Source organism: Sus scrofa, chromosome 15 (assembly GCF_000003025.6).
Source record: "Sus scrofa isolate TJ Tabasco breed Duroc chromosome 15, Sscrofa11.1, whole genome shotgun sequence".
NCBI classification, from domain to species: Eukaryota; Metazoa; Chordata; class Mammalia; order Artiodactyla; family Suidae; genus Sus; species Sus scrofa.
In genome coordinates this window covers 45,426,147-45,447,203 of record NC_010457.5, presented here as the reverse complement: position 1 = coordinate 45,447,203, position 21,057 = coordinate 45,426,147, and the positions used below count along the sequence as shown (strand labels likewise).

Genomic DNA, 21,057 nt, shown 5'->3' with positions numbered 1-21,057 from the left:
TAGTTAGCACCTCCATCACCTCACATAATTACCTTTTTTTTTTGTGGTGATAATATTTAAGATCTACTCTCTTAACAACTTTCAAGTCTGTAATAGAGAATTGTTAATTACAGTCACCATACTGTACATTAGAGCCCCAGAACTTGTTTATCTTATAACGAAAGTTCGTACCCTTTAACCATCATTTCCCTATTTCCCCCACTCCCAGCCCCTGGCAACCACCATGCGACCCTGTGTCTGTGATTCTGGTTTTTCATTTTATTTTTTTAATTTTTTGCTTTTCAGGGCTGCACATGCAGCATATGGAAATTCCCAGGTTAGGGGTCTAATCAGAGCTGTAGTGCCAGCCTACACCACAGCCATAGCAACATGGGGTCTGAGCCACGTCTGCATTACACCACAGCTCACAGCAATGCCAGATCCAACACCCACTGAGCGAGGCCAGGGATTGAACACACATCCTCATGGATACTAGTCAGGTTTGTAACCTGCTGAGCCACAACGGGAACTCCCTGATTTTGGTTTTTTAGATTCCATGTGTATGTCAGAACATATGGTATTTGTCTTTTTCTGACTTATTTCACTTAATATGATGCCCACAGGGTCCTTCCATGCTATTGTAAATTGCAAGATTTCCTTCTTTTTTATGGATAATAATCTATTTTATATACATATCACATTTTCTTTATGCTTTCACTCATTAACGGACACTTAGATTGTTTCTGTGTCTTGGCCATTGTGAGTAATGCCGCAATGAACATGGGAGTGCAGTTATCTCTTCAAGACAGAGTTAATTCCTTTCAGCCATTTGCCCAGAATGGGATTGCTGGATCATATGTTACTTCTCTTTTTAATTTTTCGAGGAACTGCCATACTGTTTTCCGTAATAGTTGTATCCATTAACATTTCCACCAACAGTGCACAATGGTTCCCTTTTCTCCACATCTTTTCCAATGCTTGTTGTCACTTGTCTTTTTGATAATAGCCATTTGAAGAGGTTTGAGGTGCTATCACATGGTTTTGAATTTGCATTTCCCTGATGATTAGTGACATTGAACATCTTTTCATGTACCTGTTGGCCTTTTGTATGTCATCTTTGGAAAAATGTCTGTTCAGGCTCTTTGCACATTTTTAAATGGATTGTTCGGTTTTTTGCTGTTGAGATGTTGAGTTCCTTATATATTTTGTTTATTAACAAATTATCAGATCGATGGTTTGTGAATATTTTCTCCCATTCTGTAGGTTCCTTTTCATTTTGCTGACTGTTTCTTTGGCTGTGCAGAAGGTTTTTAGTCTGATATAGTCCATTTGTTAATTTTTGCTTGTGTTTTTGTGCTTTTGATGTCATATCCAAAAAATTATCATCAATGCCAATATCAAGGAGCTTTTGTCCTATAGTTCTAGGAGTTTTATGGGTTTGGGTCTTAAGTTTAAGTCTTTAATCCACTTCAAGTGATTATTGTGAGTGGTATAAGACAGTTCTGTGCTTTTGTGTATGAAGATACAGTTTTCCTAACAGTAACTGGGGAGACTGTCCTTTTTTCATTGAGTATTTTGGCTCCCTTGTCAAATATCAGTTGATTGTATATGTTTGGGTTAATTTCTGGGCTCTAGATTTTATTCCATTGGTCTGTGTGTCTATTTTTATGCCTGTTCCATACTATTTAGATTAATATAACTTTCAAATAAGGTTTGAAATCAGACGTGTGATGCCTCCAGCTTTGTTCTTCTTTCTTGGGATTGCTTTGGCTATTCAGGATCTCTTATGGGTCCATATGAATTTCAGGATTATTTTTCCTATTTCTGTGAAAACTGTCATTAAATTTTTGATAGGGATTCCATTGAATCTATAGATAGCTTTGGATAGTGTGGACATTTTAGCAATATTATTCTGTTCTATGAATATAGTATATCATTCCATTTATTTGTATCCTCTTCATTTTTTTTTCATCAATACATTGTGATTTTGGGGTTATAGACTGGATTTTTCACCTCCTTAGTTAAATTTATTCCTAAATAATTTTGTTGTTTTTGATGTTACAGTAAGTGGGATTGTTTTCTTTATATTTTTTTCAGATAACTCATTGCTAGTGTATAGAAATGGAAAAGTCAGATGTGAAGAATAAAATCACAACTTTACTGAACTCATTTATCTGCAACTTTACTGAATTCATTTATTCTGTTTTTTAAACTTTTTTTTGAGTGTTTAGGATTTTCTACATATAGTATCATATCATTTGCATGCAGACAATTTTACTTTTCCTTTGCAACTTGGCCTTTATTTCTTTTTCTTGCCTAATTGCTCTGGCTAGGGATTCCAGCATTATGTTAAATAGGAATAGTGAGAATAGCATCCTTACTTGTTCCTGATCTTAGTGGAAAAGCTTTTCCATTTCACTATTGAGTGTGATGTTAGTATAAGGTGGGTTTGTCATATGTGGTCTTTATTATTTTGAGGTAGTTTACTTCTCTATTGGCTTTTCAGCTGTTCCTCTTTGTATTATTTTTTAGTAGTTGCTCTTATCATTACAATATGTGTCCTTGTTACAGTCTGCTTAGAGTTTAGTAGATTGTAACAATTTAGATTTTATTCTTCACATCTGACTTTTCCTATTTAATAGATGGAAAAAAATTGGAACAACTTTATTCCATTTAAACATCCTACTCCTGTCTTTTAAGCTACTGTTTTTTATATCTTTTAATTCTTTATAAGTTATAAATTATATATCCCATCATAGTGTTTTTTTACTTTTAACAATTTTTAAGAACATTAAGAAAAGAAAAATAAATAGTCTTTTATATTTATCCATATATTTATCAATTCTAGTTCTCTTTATTCCTTTCCTGTAGATTTTAATTTTTCTCTTGTATTATTTCTCTTCATTCTGAAAGACATTCCTTAGTATCTTTTGTAGTATAGATATGTTGGTAACTAATTCTCTCAGCTTTCGTTTATCTGTAAATGTCTTAATTAAAAAAAAATATTATCCTGGATCTGGATCATATTCTGTAGGATTTCAGTCCTTTAAAATGTACTGAGATTCTAATTCCAAGGCATGACCAGAGTGAGGGCAGATGGAATACTTGCCCTGGTCAGGGTGTGGGGCAAGAACTTTGAGAATCTAAGAATTGCTAATTTCTAGGGACGGTAAGTGTTGATATGGGCTGACATGGGCTGACAAAAATGTTATGGATTAACAGGATCAGTGAAAGCTGATGTTGGATCACAACTTTTGAACCTAATTGACTCTATAGCTGGAAAGGACCTTAAAGCCTCTGTCAGTTTTCAGAGGGGAAAATTAAAGCATGGAAAGGCAGGAACTTTCTCAGAATCACACAGTTGCATAATGCCAGAACCCAGGCTCTAAAATCATATATATATTTTTTCCAAGGCCCAGGACTCTTTCCTTCTGTTCCATGGAGGCCAGGCACCAGAGTGCTGGCCGAGCTGAACAGCACATTCCTGAGAGCTCATGCATGTCCCTGGCAAGACCTGGAGCAGCTTTCAGGGCAAAGGTGGTCCAAGTTCTGGAGGGAATTTTTCATTTTTCTGCATTGTCTGGGGGAAGAGTTATAGCCTTGTCAATTCTTGAGAAACAAATGACAAGTTACACTCTTAAGTATTAGACACTGATAACCACCCCTAGCTGAGGGCATCCAGGTAACAGACCTACAAGGTCTTGGATCACAAGACTTGGGCACTTAATATTAACCACATTTTCTGATATGTTGCCTTTCCTTATTGCCTTTTAGCCTTTATTTCCAGCCTTTTCTAGGCCACAAGGTATAAGACCAGGAGTCTAACTGTAGGCAGTGATAGGATTTCCTTGGTTTGAAATCCATCCCATGTCTTTCTTTCTTTCTTCATATATTGGAATGTGTATTAAAGATGCTTATGTACAATAATTTATTGACCCAAAGCTTTAGAGAAACTCTCTAAACATTATCATAAAATGACATAGTGCATATCAACAGTGCTCCCACCCAGACACATCCCAGTGCTGTCTGGAGCCTTGGGAACCTCTGGGAATCTGTGAACACTCTAACTTAGAGCCCATCAGTTAAGGATTGACCTCCTCAGCAGCTGGGTGAGGCATTCAGGAAACATATTTGGGTGGGACCCCCAGAGAGCACAGGGAAAAGTGGATGTCCCTATTATATTCATCTTTAAAACCTGGAGTCCACAAGGGAGCTCAGGCCCCCACCCTCCCCACCAAGACAGTTCATGTGGGTTTGCATTATTATGTCATCTCCTTAGCTCCCTGACTTGGAACTGCTCAGGAGCTGCCAGAGCATGTCTAGCTTTGTCTGCTGCCTCCTTGGGCTCTTTCAGTTTGTGTGTGGTGGTCACTGTTGGCAGCACCGTTCCCTTTTCCTCCTTCCTTCCTTTCTTCCTCCTCCCTTCCTTTTAGAATAACAATACAGCACAATACAGCACAACTCAAATAAGAATAACATTGTGTTTTCAAACTAACAAAAATTAAGAATATGCTCTTTGTGGAGTTCCTGTCCGGCGTGGCTCAGTAGAAAGGAATCTGACTAGCATCCATAAGGGTACAGGTTTAATCTCTGGCCTCACTCAGTGAATTAAGCATCTGGCATTGCCGTGAGCTGTGATGTAGGTGGCAGATGAGGCTCCAATCTGGCATTGCTGTGGCTGTGGTGTAGGCCAGTGGCTATGGCTCTGATTCCACCCCTAGCCTGGGAACCTCCATATGCTGTGGATGCGGCCCTAAAAAGACAAAAAAACAAAAGAATACACTCTCCCCTTGCTCTTATATATATTTTTAAATTGTAAAAAGCATTACTTTGATTGGGAAAATGAAGTCTGATCCTTGTCTTAGCCAGCTGAGATGGGACTGGTAATTTGGCAAAGATGGTTTTCTTTTCAGCACAGTGTAGAAAGAGACCAGTGGTCTCAGGTAAGGGATTGACTCTAAATGCAATAGAATGAGAAGAAGAGAAGGCATAGGCAGAGGACGGAGGTTGGATGACAGCAGTTCTGGAATTGATCAAGATCAGAGTGGCTGGTATCCAACTGCCTTCAGTCCCTGCAAAGCTTTGCCCTGAGCCTTGCAAGTTTCACCAGGAGCCAAGCAACAGTTTAATGCTAATAATAGTTAGCATTTGTTAAGCGCTTGCTCTGGGCCACACACATTTTAAAAGCCTTTAGACTACATTTTCTGCCAAATGAAAGACCCACCCTAGGGAACCTCGGGCATCTGGACTCCATGCTTTTTCACCTGGCCCACCTGTGCTTGCTGCCTTTCATCGACCTGTGGGTCAGCCTCTGCCTGGCCCCTCCTGCCGAGAAGCCTGAATGATTACCTCTAGCTCTGCTTGTCCATCTCAAACTCTTGCCCTCCAACTGTCTTCCTCATTGCTGCCCTCTTGAGGCAGTGCTGCCTCAGACCAATCTGCCAGTGATGACCCCCAACTCAGTTGTTCAGCTCTGGAGCTTTCTGTCCCTATGGCTCTGCTGAGAGGCATCTCCTCCTATAGCTGGGTTTGGACACCGGCAACTTGAAAAATAAAACAATAAACGCTGTATTTGGATGTATATGAAAGAAATAAGTGGCTGGGACATAGACGAAGAACTAGTTTTTTAAATGCTGTGGAGTTGGAGGCACTGCTGAAAACTCCACCAGTATGCTCAGCGGATTTTATTGTCTCTTGTTTACATCCTGAGGTTTGTGTTACCAAATTGTAAATGAAAAAGTTGGTGAGAGAGTTTAAATTGGGCAGAGACGTGGGATAACAGCAAATTAAAAGATTATCCTTTTCCTTGGCTCCTCCCTTTGGTTAGTCCAGCTGCAAAGTTAGTGTTGACCTCTGTCATCTCCTAAAATTCCACCTCTCTGTGGGAGCTTGTATTTCTGGAACATTTGCCCCAAATAATAAGTTTGCACTCTCTCCCCTGGTGTTAATTCTGAGTTGTTTGGGAACCTGGCTTCTCTGAAGGAGTCGGTCTCTGGACTTTCTGGTAAAGGGTGAGCATAGCGGTTTTTAAAAAGGGGTGCTGTACCTTTAAATTCTGAAAGTGAACTTGGCTCAGGAAGGCCAGCAGTCAAGGTCCAGCCCCTAGAAGAGAGATTAGCTACAGATTCTCCATCCTCAGTCTTTGCAAAGGGACGGCTGTGCCAGCCAGGCTCATGCAGGCTCCTGGCAGCATGGCCATGAAGTTCGGGGCCCTCCTGCTGGTCCTTGTGCTCAGCCTGGCACAGCCAGCCTCGGGCCGCCGGAAGCTCCTGGTGTTTCTGCTGGATGGTTTTCGCTCGGACTACATCAGTGATGAGGCCCTGGAGTCCTTGCCTGGCTTCAAAGAGATTGTGAGCAGGGGAGTAAAAGTGGATTACTTGACCCCCGACTTTCCTAGTCTCTCTTATCCGAATTACTACACCCTGATGACCGGTGAGTATCGGGTCCTATTTTGGGGCTGGGGCGGGCTGGAGTCCAACAGGAACAGTTTGCTCTTGGCATTAGAGTCTTGTTTAAGTGTTCAGTTTCCCTCATCCTTTGGGACACCAGAGATAGGCAAGGAGTGTGTGTTCTTGGCTGAGATTTTTTTCTCACAGGTGTGCTGTTTTCCAAAAGTTACCCCACGGACCTGTTTGGGATTCTCAGTGTGAATTCTCAGAGAACTACATGAATGGGTGATTTTTAAAACAGTCATTTGTTTTACAATTAAAAAAATTCTAGCCATCTCTGTTTTTTTCTAAGTTCAAGTTTAAAAAGTCAACAGGTCTTCATTTGTATCGGATTCCCTTCTGTCCCTTTGCTCTGCAGTCATTTGTCATCCTGGAGGTGTTTGGGTTTGTTTATGAACATGCTAGACTATGAACGTTACACGTGGGATTCCTAGATGACTTTTCAGGTCATATCCTGAAGTTGCCCTTAGCAATACTATTTGCTCCTTCATTTGCCTTTCTGGGCCAGGTAAAATGGCATGGAAAAGAAAAAATTGATGTATAGCACAGATTCCCCTTCTAAACTTCTAGTATCTGTTAACAAAACAAAACTCGGCCCCCACCTCCTCCCACCCCCTGCTAACCCAGACCATACCCGGGTTTGGGAAAGCTGATTTTTGCCTATAGATGACCTTCATCTGGGATTGCCAGTGCGCCAAATGTGATTCCATGAACTCAATCCTCCGTTTTGTGCAATAGAATGTGCTTCCTGCTCACACAGTGGGATTCCTAGTTTGTTTATCAGCTAACATTTGTGAGGGCCAGCAAGAGGCGCTCAGAAAGAATTCAGTGAACTGTCCAGGGAGGCTGTTAAGAATGCACTGGTATTGATGCTCATGTAGGACTTAGCCGAGTGCTCTGAGCACAGGGAGAACTCTGTGAATTATGTTAACAGGAGGGGATGAGAATTCCTATATCTCCTTATGGATCTGCGCAGCCCAAGGATTCTGGAAAGACAAATTGCTGTCTCTGACTCCATGTGCGTGTACATAAAAAATGCCATAAAATTAATGGGGAAAGACATTTTGGGGAATTAGAAATAAAGGCATGGAGAGAAAAAAAATATCCAGACTGCACACAAGCAAGGAATTTACTTGTTCCTTTTGAAAAATCTCCCCAACAGACAGAAATTTGCATCTCTAAGATAAAGAGGATGAACACATGTCCCCTCGTCCTCCCTTGGCTTGGTCCTCCCCTGGCAGGGAAGCAGTCTGTGGGCTGCTGGGCACACATAGATGTTATTGTGTCTCCAGCCGGCTTCAGCCCTGTCCAGAGGGTTTCAGGCACGCAGACCACCCCCCGCCCCGCGCGCGCCCCTCCAGAGCCTTTTAGAGTTCTGCTGGGAGACTCAATTCACACACTGCCACGTGCACTCAGTCTCACTGGAAGATGAACAAAATCCATTTTAGCAAGTCAGACACCAAAGAGCAAAAAGGGACCATTACAGTCTCCATGGAGAAGCCACACCAGTGACATGGCCCTTTGTCTGTCAGACGCACATTCCTGATAGTGGCACAAGGCCTGATTTGCACAAAGCCTTAGTCACGCAAAGACATTTTCTTTTCAGGCTATGGGTGTTTTCCCTGGTCAAGTCCTGACAGAAGGGCCCTTTTCATGGTGGGACAGTCGGGTACCGCAAATGTTTGACAAAGTTCTCACCTCTGCCTTCAAAGTGAGTCTTGCCCGAGGACACCACAAGCTCTGCGTACGTGTGCGCCCTGTGTAGTTTTTGATGGCAAAGTGTATCATCTGATAGGAAACTTTGCTCAATACGTAGTTGGTTTTACTTCTATAGAAGTAGCATTGTATATAGGACATGTCCAGCAAGACTCGCGCTCATGTGCACGTCCTTGGGAATGACCTGTCTTGTACGGACTGCATGGACATGAAGGCTTGGAACAGGACTGTGGGCTGGGAGATGCCTGGCTCTGAAGTCGCTGTCATCTCCTCTGCCCTGGAATTGACTCAGGGTTAAACTTAAAATATTTCCCCCAATAGCCATGCTTATTTTTTCACCTGATGTTGAAAAACTTCTCTTTTCATATAAGGAAGGATATGTCCATTGAGAATTGTACTTAAACATATGGTTTGAGCATTTTATGAACCAACAAAATAATGCTAGATCCTTTTGGTATTAAAAGTTATGCTGTTTTAGTGTTCCACAGAATTCGATCTCACTTCCTTACGTGAATTACTGCCCATAAGACATAAAGACCCTGTGTTCTTTCTTCTCTTTGCGTAATGAGGAATGATGGGTTATTGGAAAGAACTTGGCCTTGGAGGTGGAGATTTTGGTTGGAGTCCTTGCAGGGTTGGGGAGACTTTGGGCAACTGTTGCACTGCTCTGAACCTCAGCTTCTGGGTCCTAATCAGTCAGGAGTCTCAGGTGCTGCCAGATGCAGGCATGAAATCAGTCAAAGTTAGGCCTGGCACCTCTTGGGAGACCTGCATATTAGACTGATCTCTAAAGGGGAGAATTTTGTGGGAAGCCATTGGATGATGATGGGAAGTGAGCAATAACAGGATTTGTGAGGAACCTTGGAAACCATCCAACCCCGTCGTTATGAAGCCACTCTGGCTTATTTTTTTTTTTCTCCCACGAAATGTATTTGCTTCAGGACAGATGTGAACACAGTTCCAACAGTGATCAAGAAAATGCATCAAGCAATTGATTTCTTGGAGACACACAGAATCTTAAAACAGGGCCACTCGCCCAGGGAGCCAACGTTCAAGCTGAGGAGGAGAGACGCAGCGTGCATCTACTAATATCTGAAATGAGTGACAGGGGCCAAGTGGTGTCCCTCCAAAGTTCATGTGTTGAAATCCCAACCCTCCATACTTCAGAGTGTAACCATGCTTGAAGGTATAGCCTTTAGAGAGGTGATTAGGTTAAATGATGCTGTTAGTGGGAGCCCTAATCCAGTGTTCTTTTAGGAAGAGGAAGAGACAGCAGGGATAAGTGTTCACAGAGAAGAGACCACATGAGGCCAGTGAGAAGGTTGCCATCTGCAAGCCAAGGAGAGAGGTCTCACCAGAAGGCAGCCCTGATGACTCCTTGATCTTGGGTTTCCAGCCTCCAGAACTGAGAGATCATTTCTATTGTGTGGCCACTGTCAGTGGTGCTTTGTTATGGCAGCCCGGCAGACTAGGACACACAGGACCAGCGGGTGGTTTCCTAACATGCTCTAAAAGACCAGAAGGGAGGCAAATTTTCTTTTAGTTGGAGTAGTGTGTGAAAGAATTTTGAAGGAGGTGGGCTCTGAGCTGGAATAAATAGCCACAAGCACGGCATTTATCATAATATCTTACTTTATGCATAAGCTCCTTTTCCAAAGAGCTGTCTGTAGATCAACTTAATTTTAATGAAAACATAACCACAGAATAACTGCTATTGGGAAGCTTTCTGTTTTAATCTCTTACTCTGGATCCTTTGGTAAAATTTTTCTCTTTTTGAGGTAAATCTCCATTTGATTCAAGTAAAGTTTAACCTAAAATCCATGGACAAAAAGCAGTGATTTGTTCAATCCAGATCATGCATAAGAGAAAATATTTGGTATGTTTTGAGGTGGCACAACTTAGCATCATTTGCCAGGGCAAATGGCAAACATTTGTTTGTAACTTAAACACTTCTGATTAAGCCTTTGAGGAAGGTGGCCCAGAAATGTCCTGAGTAGCAAGGGAAGCTGGTCTAGAATTTAATCTTCCTGAACATAATCTACAAGAGATGAACATATGCCGAGAAGTTTGCTGTAGAGTATGTTATCGTCATGTCTACATTTAGAAACTGGTAAATAAAGTGCAGGGAGATTGGGTGCTTCCTTCCAGACACCTAAGAACATCTGAGCAGGGCTGAGGTCAAGGGTGGGCATCAGAGGCCCAGACCTCACACAGCAATTAGCAGGGCCCTGACTCGGGACCTGGCATGTCCACAAGGTTGTGTGTGTGACCTGGGACCTAGGGACAGAGTCTCCTTAAGACCAGTCCAGAAAGCAGAAAGGTCCTTGATTAATCCTCTCATGGATTCCAAGCAAAGCAAAGAGTGCTGAGGATGAGTATTTGTGAAGCATAGTTCCAACTGCACTCCTGCAAATGGCACGTGTTTTCCCCCATACCAGGGCCCCAACTTCTCCAGCAAAGGATTGCCGGGAAAGGTTTGTTTTTTTCCCTTGCCCGGTAAGGTTTGCTCCCGCCCCCCGCTTCTCAGAAAAGAGCTGATTTAAAGGAAAACCGGCTGTCATTTGGACTAAAGGAAATCAATCCCGAAAGTCCATGAGACATCACGTTTTGAAAAAGCCCACATCCTCAGCCTTCTGGAGAATTCAGGTTTCACTTGGAGGGGTCTCTGCCCGCCCACAGCACAAGCAGTGTGGACGTGGCCTCCAGGGCTCCCTAGCCTCCCCCCCACCACCATGATCAGCCTTTGCATGGGGACAATTCGCCTCCCTGGATACAGAAGCTTCCTCCAACTGGTTCTCTCCATATGTCCTCTCCTTCCCTCTCACTCTCTCTCATACAAAACCCAGTCATGGGAGCTCCTCTTGTGGCTCAGCGGGTTAAGAACCCAGCTAGTATCCATGAGAATGTGGGTATGATCCCTGGTCTCGTTCAGTGGGTTAAGGATCCGGTGTTGTGAGCTATGGTGTAAGTCACAGATGTGGCTCAGATCTGGCATTGCTGAGGCTGTGGTGTAGGCAGGCAGCTGCAGCTCTGATTCACCCCCTTGCCTGGGAACTTCCATATGCTGCGGGTATGGCCTGAAAAAAAAAAAAAAAGAAAAACAGAACCCAGCCATGCCTCTGTTTTGGCAGTGACCTCCTGGTGGTCAAGGGTCAGTCCTCCTTCCTGACCATTCCCTCGGTTGTCAGGTCACTTCATCTCTCTGTTTCCTCCTATTCACCGACTTCCCGTCTGTGGTTGCTCCTCATCTTCCTCACCCCCTTCCTTTCACAGCTGAGCTGACTGTATGTTCCAGGTGGATCATAGAGCCTCCCAGAGCTCCTTTCCAAGCTCGTGCCCCACCATTTCCCTCATTTTCCCCTTTGCTTCCTCGCCTGCTCCAGGCAGGTGGCCACCCCAGGACACTTGAACTTGCTGTTCCTCCTGGCTAGAATGACTCTCCCCAGGAAGACCCAAGGTCTGCTCTGTCATTTTTTCAAATCTCTTTCCCATGGTCACTGCCATGGACACATCTTCCCTGGACATGCTACCATCACTCAGCTTCCTCTGACCACTCACTCTCCTTATTTGTTATCAAAGCGCCCACTGGATTATATATTCTGTCGTCTTCGAATAAAATGTGTCCTAATGAAGAAGCATTATAATAATGATTAAAACACTCAGAGTTTCAGGAAACTTGTTGATTGTTATTTTGATTTTGGATACTACTAAATTAACAAAGGGGGGAAAATGAAATTATGCTTTGCTTTATGAAAGCAGTTAACAGCCATGTAGGTGAACTGATTACCATTTATGTCTAGGCATCTTATATACCTCAAAAAATGTCTCTCAGTTTTGTTTTACATTTTGTCTGTAAGGTTGGAGGCAGCAAGAGGGTGGAAAGGAGAGTCACCTTTGAGGAGGGAGTAGGGCATCAGAGACCTGGGGTGCCGGGAAGAAGTTTAACCAGAACACTAGGCATCAGCTTGGCCCAAGACAGAGCCTAATCTAGCTAAGATTGCTGAAGTCAGGAAGGCAGAGGCAACAGTCAAGCACGAACAAGGCAAATGGTTCAGAATAATGTGAACTACTGTGAGAAGACAGCAAAGGTCAAGTTCAGTGTGGTCCTGGCAGTCGGACTGAGAGATGGGTCTGAAGACTCAAAGGGCAAGACTGTCCTTTTTAGTTTTTTTTTTTTTTCTTGTCTTTTTGCCATTTTCTTGGGCTTCTCCTGTGGCATATGGAGGTTCCCAGGCTAGGGGTCTAATCAGAGCTGTAGCTGCCAGCCTACGCCACAGCCACAACAACACGGGATCTGAGCCACGTCTGCAACCTACATCATAGCTCATGGCAACGCCGGGTCCTTAACCAACTGAGCAAGGGCAGGGGTCGAACCTGCAACCTCATGGTTCCTAGTCGGATTCGTTAACCACTGCGCCATGACGGGAACTCCAGGCAAGACTGTCCTTGAGCCTCCGCTCCAGATTGCTGAAATGGCCAGTCTTGAGAGAGGGTCCTTGGATATTTGAAAACGTGAAATGGTTTTGGGGCTGAATTGTGTCCCCTTGTCCAAAACACACATTTTGAGAACATTTTATATGTTGAAGCTCTAACCTCCAGTGCCTCAGAATATGACCTTATTTCAAGATCAGGTCTTTAAAACGGTAAAGTTAAGGGGCCGTGAGGGTGGGTTCTAACCCAACATAACTGATGTCCTCATAAGAGGAGGAGATCAGGATGCAGCTGGGCACAGAAGGCAGTCCATGTGAACACAGAGAGAAGGTGGCCATCAACAAACCCAGGAGAGATGGCTCTAGAAAAGACCAACCCTGATGACACCTTGCTTTTAGACTTCTAGCCTCCAGAATTGTAAAAAATAAAGTTATCTTGTTTCAGCCACCTGGCTTGTGGTAGTTTGTTAATACACCTCTCGAAAACGAATGGGTCAGGATGAGTACGCTTGTGGCCAGTAGAAGAATGAAAGCTTTTTGAGACAGACTGCTTTCACCCCCAAGCCTATTTACTGAGAACTTCTGAAGATTTGTGCCCTGAAATTGGGGGGGGGGGGGTCACCTGGCCTTTGGTTTCCTAGGGCTGCTGTAACAAATTACCACACACACACACACGGTGGCCTAAAATAATAGAAATTATTCCTTCATAGTTTTGGAGACAGGTAATCTGAAATCGAGGTGCCGTGTGCTCTCTGAAGGCTCCAGGGGAGAAAATGGGCCGTACTATTCTCTTGGCTTCTTGTGTGTCCAGTGATCCTTGGTGTTTGGGCTTTTTAGATGCATCAATGCATCACTCCAGTCTCTGCCTCTATTGTTGCATCACATTCTCCCTGCATGTCTCTTCTTATAAGACACCAGAAATATAGGATTAGGGCCCATCCTCGTGACCTCATCTTGACTTGATTTCACCTACCAAGTCCTTGTTTTTCAATAACGTCTCACAGGTACTAAGGGGTAGAACTTTAACGTTATCTTTTTCAGGAACACAGTTCAACCCACAACACATGGGGAAAAGAGCTATGAATCTGCTGCAGAAGGTCTAATTTCATCTATTCTCTCATTTTTTGTGACTTGCAGGATTTGAACAAGTTCTTTTGAATTGTAATATTATTTATCAATAGAATGGAGAAAGTAAAGCTTACCCAGTAGTGAGGACAGAATGAGAAACTTCATATAAAAACCACCATTATGAACACTGCACCTATTACCCACTTTATCAATAACATGAGGCTAAATTGTGTTGCAGTAACAGGTTCATCTCAGAGGCTTACTATAGCTAAGGTTTATTTTTCCCTCGTGTACATGGACTTTAAGGATTAACTGCCCCATTTCCTCTTTATTTTGAGACATAGGCTGAAAAAGTAACTTCCAAATATTAGAGAGAAAAGGGAAAATGGCAGAACAATGTAATGATGCTTATGAGTTGTGCTCAGAGGGGGCACAAGTCACGTCCACTCCCGTTTCATTTGTTTCATAAGCAGATCATGTTGCCTAGCTTGATGCCCGTAGTTGAAGATGTATATTCCTTCCATAGAAGGGGCAGGAATTGTCTTTAACATTTATGCAGTGGATCTTAGGATGGATAGTAATTGCATTTTATAAGAAACTTGTAGATCTTAATTTAAATGAATGGCTTAGAGATATGTCCGCACGTCAGGGAAGGAAGGAGGTCTTATTGGGAATTATAATGGTCTTGAACATGTCCATACAGAAGGTGGATCTAAAGGAGACATTGAAAGATGAGTGGAAAGATTTTTTAGTGGAGATGAATTTGGGACTAGATCTTTATGTATATGTATGATTGTGATGACATGAGGGATATGACACAAGTAAAGTCAAAGAAACAGTCAGAGATGCATTAGCAAGACAGAGAGAAAGGATGCTAAACCCACTCACCATCCAGGTGTGCGTGGGAGGGTTAGAGGGAGAGATGGATTTGTTTTGTTTTGTTTTTTTAAAGACATGCAATTGATAGAAGTCTTCGAAAGCTAAATTGAATGTAATCCAATAGGCTCCACCTCTTCTTTTTTTCTTGCTTCAAATGTTTGGGCCTCCATTCTTTATGATGGGCTGTAAGTGAAGAGTTGCATTTGACAGCATCTTTGAGGCAGAACTTGCTAATTGGGTAAGGAGTTAAGATGGAGGAGCTTAAAAGAAGGGAGCCCAAATGCATTCCAAGCCCACAAGAAATTCAGAAGTCTGGGGCTCCTCTGAGCCAAGATGGGGCAGTTCGGATGGCTGTTTATTTGACAAAGCAAATTTTCATCGGAGTAGATTTCCAGTTGGAGTAGTATATTCACCTGGAGTTGGCCCTTTAGGGGATCAGACACAGTATCTTAAAAGAAAGTTCCAGAAACATGTAGATAATCATGGGGGTCAAGGAAAGAGTCTGCTCTTGTGAGTCCTAGTGGACCCCAATAAATGGACTTCTCAGCTCTCTGCTTGATATTTCTGACACACAACTAAATCCATCTTCTCATCTGTGTGAACTTTTACCTAAATTTGTCACTTACTTCCCAGAGACACCTAACAACATCTTTTCCTGATCCCAGTTAAACCGTGGTGTGTATAATGGGTCTTGATTAAGCCACCTACGGAAGCGCTGGACCTGCGAGGTGTCGGGCGACAGAAGCCGTGAAGAACCTTTACTGGCTCGAGCCCAGAGGGAAAAGCCTGTTCCAAGAATTTACAAAAATCATCTCTCCTGGCACATCATTATTTCAGCTCCCATCAACAGACCTCTCTACACTGAAGAGCCACTTTTCAAAAAGCATGTTTCTCTTGGCTTCCATGGCGATGAGTGGGCATTCTTGTTATGTGGGGTTCAGCTGCTGGAAACCTGCTCCCTGAAGAAGGGAAGGTGAGGGTGGTGGGCAGAGCTGAAACATCTGGCGAAAGCTTTGATTAGAATGACAGCAAACCCTCTTTCAGAAGGTTCCCCCATCTCTCCCCGCCTTCACCCTACTGCTGACGGATAGGACCCTGCACCTCCTGCCAAGGCTTCTGGGGTTTGATGAAACAGGCTGCTCTCAGGACCTGCTTCATCATGAATGCTATGCACCCCCTCCAAAGGGTTAAAGAACATTGAAAATTGCTTTGGAGGGAGCCTGAATCAGCACGTTAACATTTATTTCAGAGACATTTTGAACAGCACCTACTCACATTTCAGAGTCCCCATCCTTCTGTGAATAGGGCCATTGTGTCCAGGGTCCCCTGGACGAGGACCTGGAGCAGGTCTGCGGCCCCTCTGGGTCCTGTGTGTGGTGTTTGGCTCTTGTTGGAGCTTGTGCCTGATCATAATCGACTTCTGTCTGCAGCTCTTTCCGTTGCAAGGAGAAAGGGCTTGACAGATGGGCTGGAACTGGGTGAGGGCAGACTCACCTGGACACAGAGTCGCCCAGGCTGAGGTGGCAGACAGGCTTCTAGTCAGGGATGCTGCCAAGACTTTACCCCCTATTGAAGTAACCTGCCCTGGGTGCCTACCTTCAAGAGTGAGTACTCCTGTGATGCCAGGTCTGAGGCAGGAGGACAGGTGGGGTCACTGTGAGTCACGTAAATTTCTGCAGCAGAGTGTCCCAACCTGTGTAATGCGGGCCATGAAGGGTGGCAGGTGAGCTCAGAGGCCAGGCCCCTGCCCAGTCACCTTGGGTGTAAGCAGCCCCGTCTGTTCACCCCAGGTTGCCCAACCAAAGTATCTGCCGTGCAGTGGGTTTGTAGGCCCTGTAGGGCCAGAGGGAGGGAGTCGGGGACCAGATGTCTTCTCCTGGCCCCGTCATGACCTGCTGAAACTGTGGATAATTGACACTGCTTCCCAGTCCTCAGTTCTCACTGCTTTAAAGAGATACTGGTTGAGATGGACTCTGGGGTTAGCTGTGCACTTAGTGTGTGCCAGACATGTTCTGGGAATGTTCTGGCAATCCACTGGTGCGTTTCCAAGGAACCCTGGCCCTTGGTGTCCACAGTGAGGCAGAGGGATCCACTTCTCAGTGAGGCTCTGTGACCCTTCTCCTGCTATAGTCACAGTAACTTCACTTTGCCATTTTTATACATTCAAAGAATGTGGGCTGAAGCTCATCCCACTGGCTGCTGCTGGCCCTTGACCAGGACTCTGGCCTGAGGGGAGGGCAGGAGGCAGCAGAAGGGGGTGCCTGTGTCTGTAGCTGTCGTGGGCAAGACACCCACAGACTCTCCCTAAGGAGCCCCTGGGCCTTGGGCTCTTCCGCATCCTGCACTCAAATCAAATAAATTAGCCCATCGGCTCTGTGGCACATCTAGTTTGCCCTGGAAAATCATCTGATATGTATAAGGATTTGGCGTTCTCAGGTGGACTTGAAAAAACATTCTGTTGCTCTAATGGTTGAGGGTAAAAATCTTGCACAAAGTTAGTGTTAGGGAGAAAACTTCAAGTATGGGGCCTCTCGGTCACTCACCTGTAGACCAGACCCAGCCTGGAACATGCTCCCCCGAACCCCACCCTTACAACCCAGACAAATGAGAACCTGGAAAGGGGGTTGTGTCAGGCCCAACCCCGCTGGCCATGGGAATGCCCTTTCTAGCCTTTAGAATCCTCATGTGTCAGGGAGGTGGACCCTCTCTTGGACGCATCCCACCAAGAGCCCCCCCAGAGGGGGAAGATGTGTGGCTGGGCCACGTCAGGGCATGAGGGCGCCTCAGAGAGGCCACCAGAACCTATACCCCTGGTTCCAGCAGCCTCTGGAAAATGCCACCCTGTCACCCAGACTGCGACATTCCCAGAAGCCAGGCCATGTCCTGTGTGTAAGTGATCAGTTCTTGAAAAGTCTTTTCACATACATCCCCAAGTCTCTGGTCACAAAGGCTCTGTGCTGTAGAGACAGCCTCTCTCCCTCCCTCTGTCCAGCTGGACTCCACGGGGAAACACCGCCATTCGGGGATATCAGGGCCCTTGGGCCAACTGGAGGGGAAACAGATCTTTAAAGATCCATAAGAAACTAGGAACCATGGTTACCTATTGGCATGGACCCTGGACAGGGGAGAGAGAGAGGTGTGAGTGGCCCATCCTTTGTAACAATATGATTTATCTATTCAAAATATTCGATTGAAAGATGTATCCGTATCTGGTGGAACTTGCTCATCTCTAATTGAATAAACAGACATTTTAATTTAATGTTGATTAAGCCCTCCATTTTAGTTCAGGGTGCTGTAACAAAGCATGGTAGACCGGGTGGCTGATAAACAACAGAAAAATGTTTCTCCCAGTTCCGGAGGCTGAAAGTCGGGGTGCCGGTGTGGTCAGGTTCTGGTGAGGCCTCTTCCAGGTTGCCTTCTCATTGTATGGCAGAAAGAGAGTGCGAGAGCTCTCTGGGGTTTGTTATGCAAGGGTGCTAAGCCCATTCCTGAGGGTCCCACCTTCATGACCTAATCATCACCCAAAGGCCCCACCTCCTAATGCCATTACAGTGTGGATTAATTGTTAATATATGAGTTTTGGGAGGATACAAATATGCAGTCCATTGCATTCCCTCTTGTGATGTGGGAAGATATATTCACATTTAAATACATTTAAAAAAGCTGTTTCCCAGCCCAGTGGGTATAAAGCAGTGTTTTGTGGTTTGGTTTGGCTCTCTTGATCTGTATTGCACACTTGCAAACAACAGTTGGCCAGGGCCAGGAGGCCCATGGTTAAGGATCAATCACCATCCTTCCCTGAACACTATCACTTCATGGGTGCTGCCACTGCCCTTGGAGGAGCAGGACTAAAGACAGACTACCAGGCGCTACCTTGGGTCCAGCCTGCAAAGGGCTTCCACACAGGCCAGTCTACACAGCAGCCTGCCCTGCTGTTGGTCTACACTCATGCAAGGGCAGTGGGATGTATGAGGGCAGTCACTGCATCTAGACCCAGAGCTTGCTCAGAAGAGATGGTTGGTCCAGGTTTGTTGGACTTCTCCGGTTCGGTGCTGGTCACTGGACTTGTGTTTGACCCCATGGTGAAAGCCTTCTGTTTTTTTTTTTTTTTTAAATCTTTCTTCTAGTCCCTGGAGTTTTGTTGCTGAAACTCATCTGCTGAGGTTCCACTATTTTCTAACAAACCATTGTCTATCTCACTGGATTCTGGATTTTTCTGGCTGTACTCTGTAGGCTTCTAAGATACCTCCTTCATCCTCACATGGGCTGTGCTTCTTCTCCCCAGGGTCCAGAGGAGCTCCACTGCCACATCCAGCCTGTGGTTCTGGACTTCTTAGCACCAGGGCTATGCCAGTTTTGCTGGGCTCTGTGGGTGGATCCAATTCCAGGTTCTGGTTACTCCTAGCCTGGCCTATTCCCCTGCAGCTTTGGACAGCTGGCCTCATCCCAAACCATGACACCCCTTCTGGTACGTTTCTGTGTGTGACTTTCAGAGCCCATTTTAGTATGCATCTGTCCATGTAAAATAGAACGCTGAAACTATATGAATGAGCTTCAGAATATTTAACAAAATCCACTCTATCCCAATGCAGAATTCTCCCAATGGCTTTCAGAAGGTGCCTTAGAGACACCAGTGCATTTATTTGTCATGCTGTGCAGAACAGGGACTGAGGTGTAAGATTCAGCTCCAGCATCTAGACGAGGGCAGAGCCTTACCAAGTGCAGGCTGCTGAGTCCAGACCAAGGTCTGACCTCCATCAGGTGTACAGGGATGGAAGCCGAGGCATCCTTGCCAGGCCTCCTGCCCTGTTTATCCACACTGGCCACTTTGCCTGCTCCTTCTGAGCACCACCAGCCACTTTGCCTGCTTCCGCTGAGCACCCACTCTTCTGTGGCCGCACTTACTTGCCTGGGTTGATTTTACTTCTATTCTCATTAACATCTCCCAGGATGTGTAAGCCGCAGTGGAGATCGATTCGAAGAAGCTTTCTGTGTAGATTTCAACAAATATCTCGTCAGGGAGGCGGCAGAATCATCTAGAAGACTATGTGTTGAGGGTGGGGTGTGTTTGGACTCAGCCAAGCTGTCCCCCTTACTTCCTAGTGCTTGGATGATCATCGAGGTCTGGCTGCTGGCCTTTGAAAACCTTAAGTAACCTCACCAAGTTCTGATGCAACAGATAAGAGCCGGTTCCAGAGAATTCATTCTCAGACTGTGTCAACATCTGCTAAAAGCTAAAACAATCAAAGGAAACAAAGATGACTTTATTTATCCAATTCTCAACCACTGATCTGACTAGTCTTTTGAACAGCCAGCTCTGTGGGTGTCTTGAAAATCCACCTCAGGTGATTGCCTCACTGGACAGCAGACTAATTCCTGCCCGTCAAACATGGGATCATCAGGGTTCTGTGGGCCAGTTGTGAAACCCCTGTTGCAGTGGAATTTAGGGGAATGACCTCTATATGGCCCTGGTTTTATTGGCGGCCTCTCTGAAAACGCCCGGTCCTTCCCTTTGCTTATACTATTTCTTGATTCCATAAGGCTCACCTCCCATCCTTCTTGGAACCCTTGAACCTCCGCCTGAGCCCCGGCCCCAGCTTCTCTCCACCCATCTTTCTCTTTCAGGCCAAAATAAGCTGCCTCTGCTCCATAGGGCTTTGACCCACAGAGAGTAACGTTTCAGGGCTGAGTGGTGCTTTTGAGATCTCATTTTCATCCATTTGCTGGCTCTTTTACCACTTACTGTCTGAACCACAGAATTTGGTCATTACTACAACTTATAATGTTGGCATATATTCATGAAGTACATTCATACAGGATGTTCCCTAGTCAGGGAGATACGAACTTTACTCTAGGTCTTACTATTCTGAAGGTGGCTGGGCCATGGCCTCTGTCTTGGATGAGCTTCTTCCTTTCTAAAATTTTTTTTTTTTTTTTTTGCTTTTTAGGACTGCACCTGCAGCATATGGAAATTTCCAGGCTAGGGGTCAAATCGAAGCTGCAGCCATTGGCTTACACCACTGCCATAGCATCACGAATCCAAGCTGCATCTGAGACCTACACCTCAGCTCACAGCAACGCCGGATCCTTAACCCACTGAGCGAGGCCTGGGATTGAACCCACGTCCTCATGAATACTAGTCGGGTTGGATACCGCTGAGCCATAATGGAACGCCTCTAATCTTGATATCTCAATAGTTCTTTATAATCACCTTGGGAGTTAGGGAAGGGAAATTTTGTAGAGGAGAGAACTCAAGTCTAGGGAGGGTAAGTAGTTTGCCTGAGGTCACCTAGCTAGGACATAAGTCAGAGGACTTCTGCCCTGAAGCCATCACTCTGAGTTTCCACCACGCTGCCTCTGGTCTGTGGAGTCAGTGGCTGTGAGGACAATGGGGCCTTCTATCTTTGCATTGGCCCTATTGTCCTCCTTTGTTATAAGCAGCCAGATTTATTCAAGAGGGAACAGAATGTACATTTCCCAAACGTCTGCTGTGTTTCTATCTAGTCTGTGCGTCTACAGCTGGATGCTTTCAGATG

General features: G+C 44.8%; 1 protein-coding gene and 1 long non-coding RNA gene across 2 annotated transcripts in view; both read left to right on the top strand.

Annotated features, from left to right (window-relative positions):
- ENPP6 (ectonucleotide pyrophosphatase/phosphodiesterase 6) overlaps nucleotides 6,071–21,057 on the top strand; it is an 83,329-nt gene continuing 68,342 nt past the window's right edge. The window contains exon 1 of the mRNA XM_021074886.1: nucleotides 6,071–6,411. Within this exon, the coding sequence (XP_020930545.1) occupies nucleotides 6,153–6,411 (259 nt within the window). The 5' untranslated portion in view covers nucleotides 6,071–6,152. The remainder of the gene's footprint in view (nucleotides 6,412–21,057) is intronic.
- LOC110256950 lies at nucleotides 6,418–9,961 on the top strand. Its single transcript, XR_002339036.1, has 2 exons — nucleotides 6,418–8,139; nucleotides 9,086–9,961. It is a non-coding gene; the product is annotated as an uncharacterized LOC110256950 (long non-coding RNA).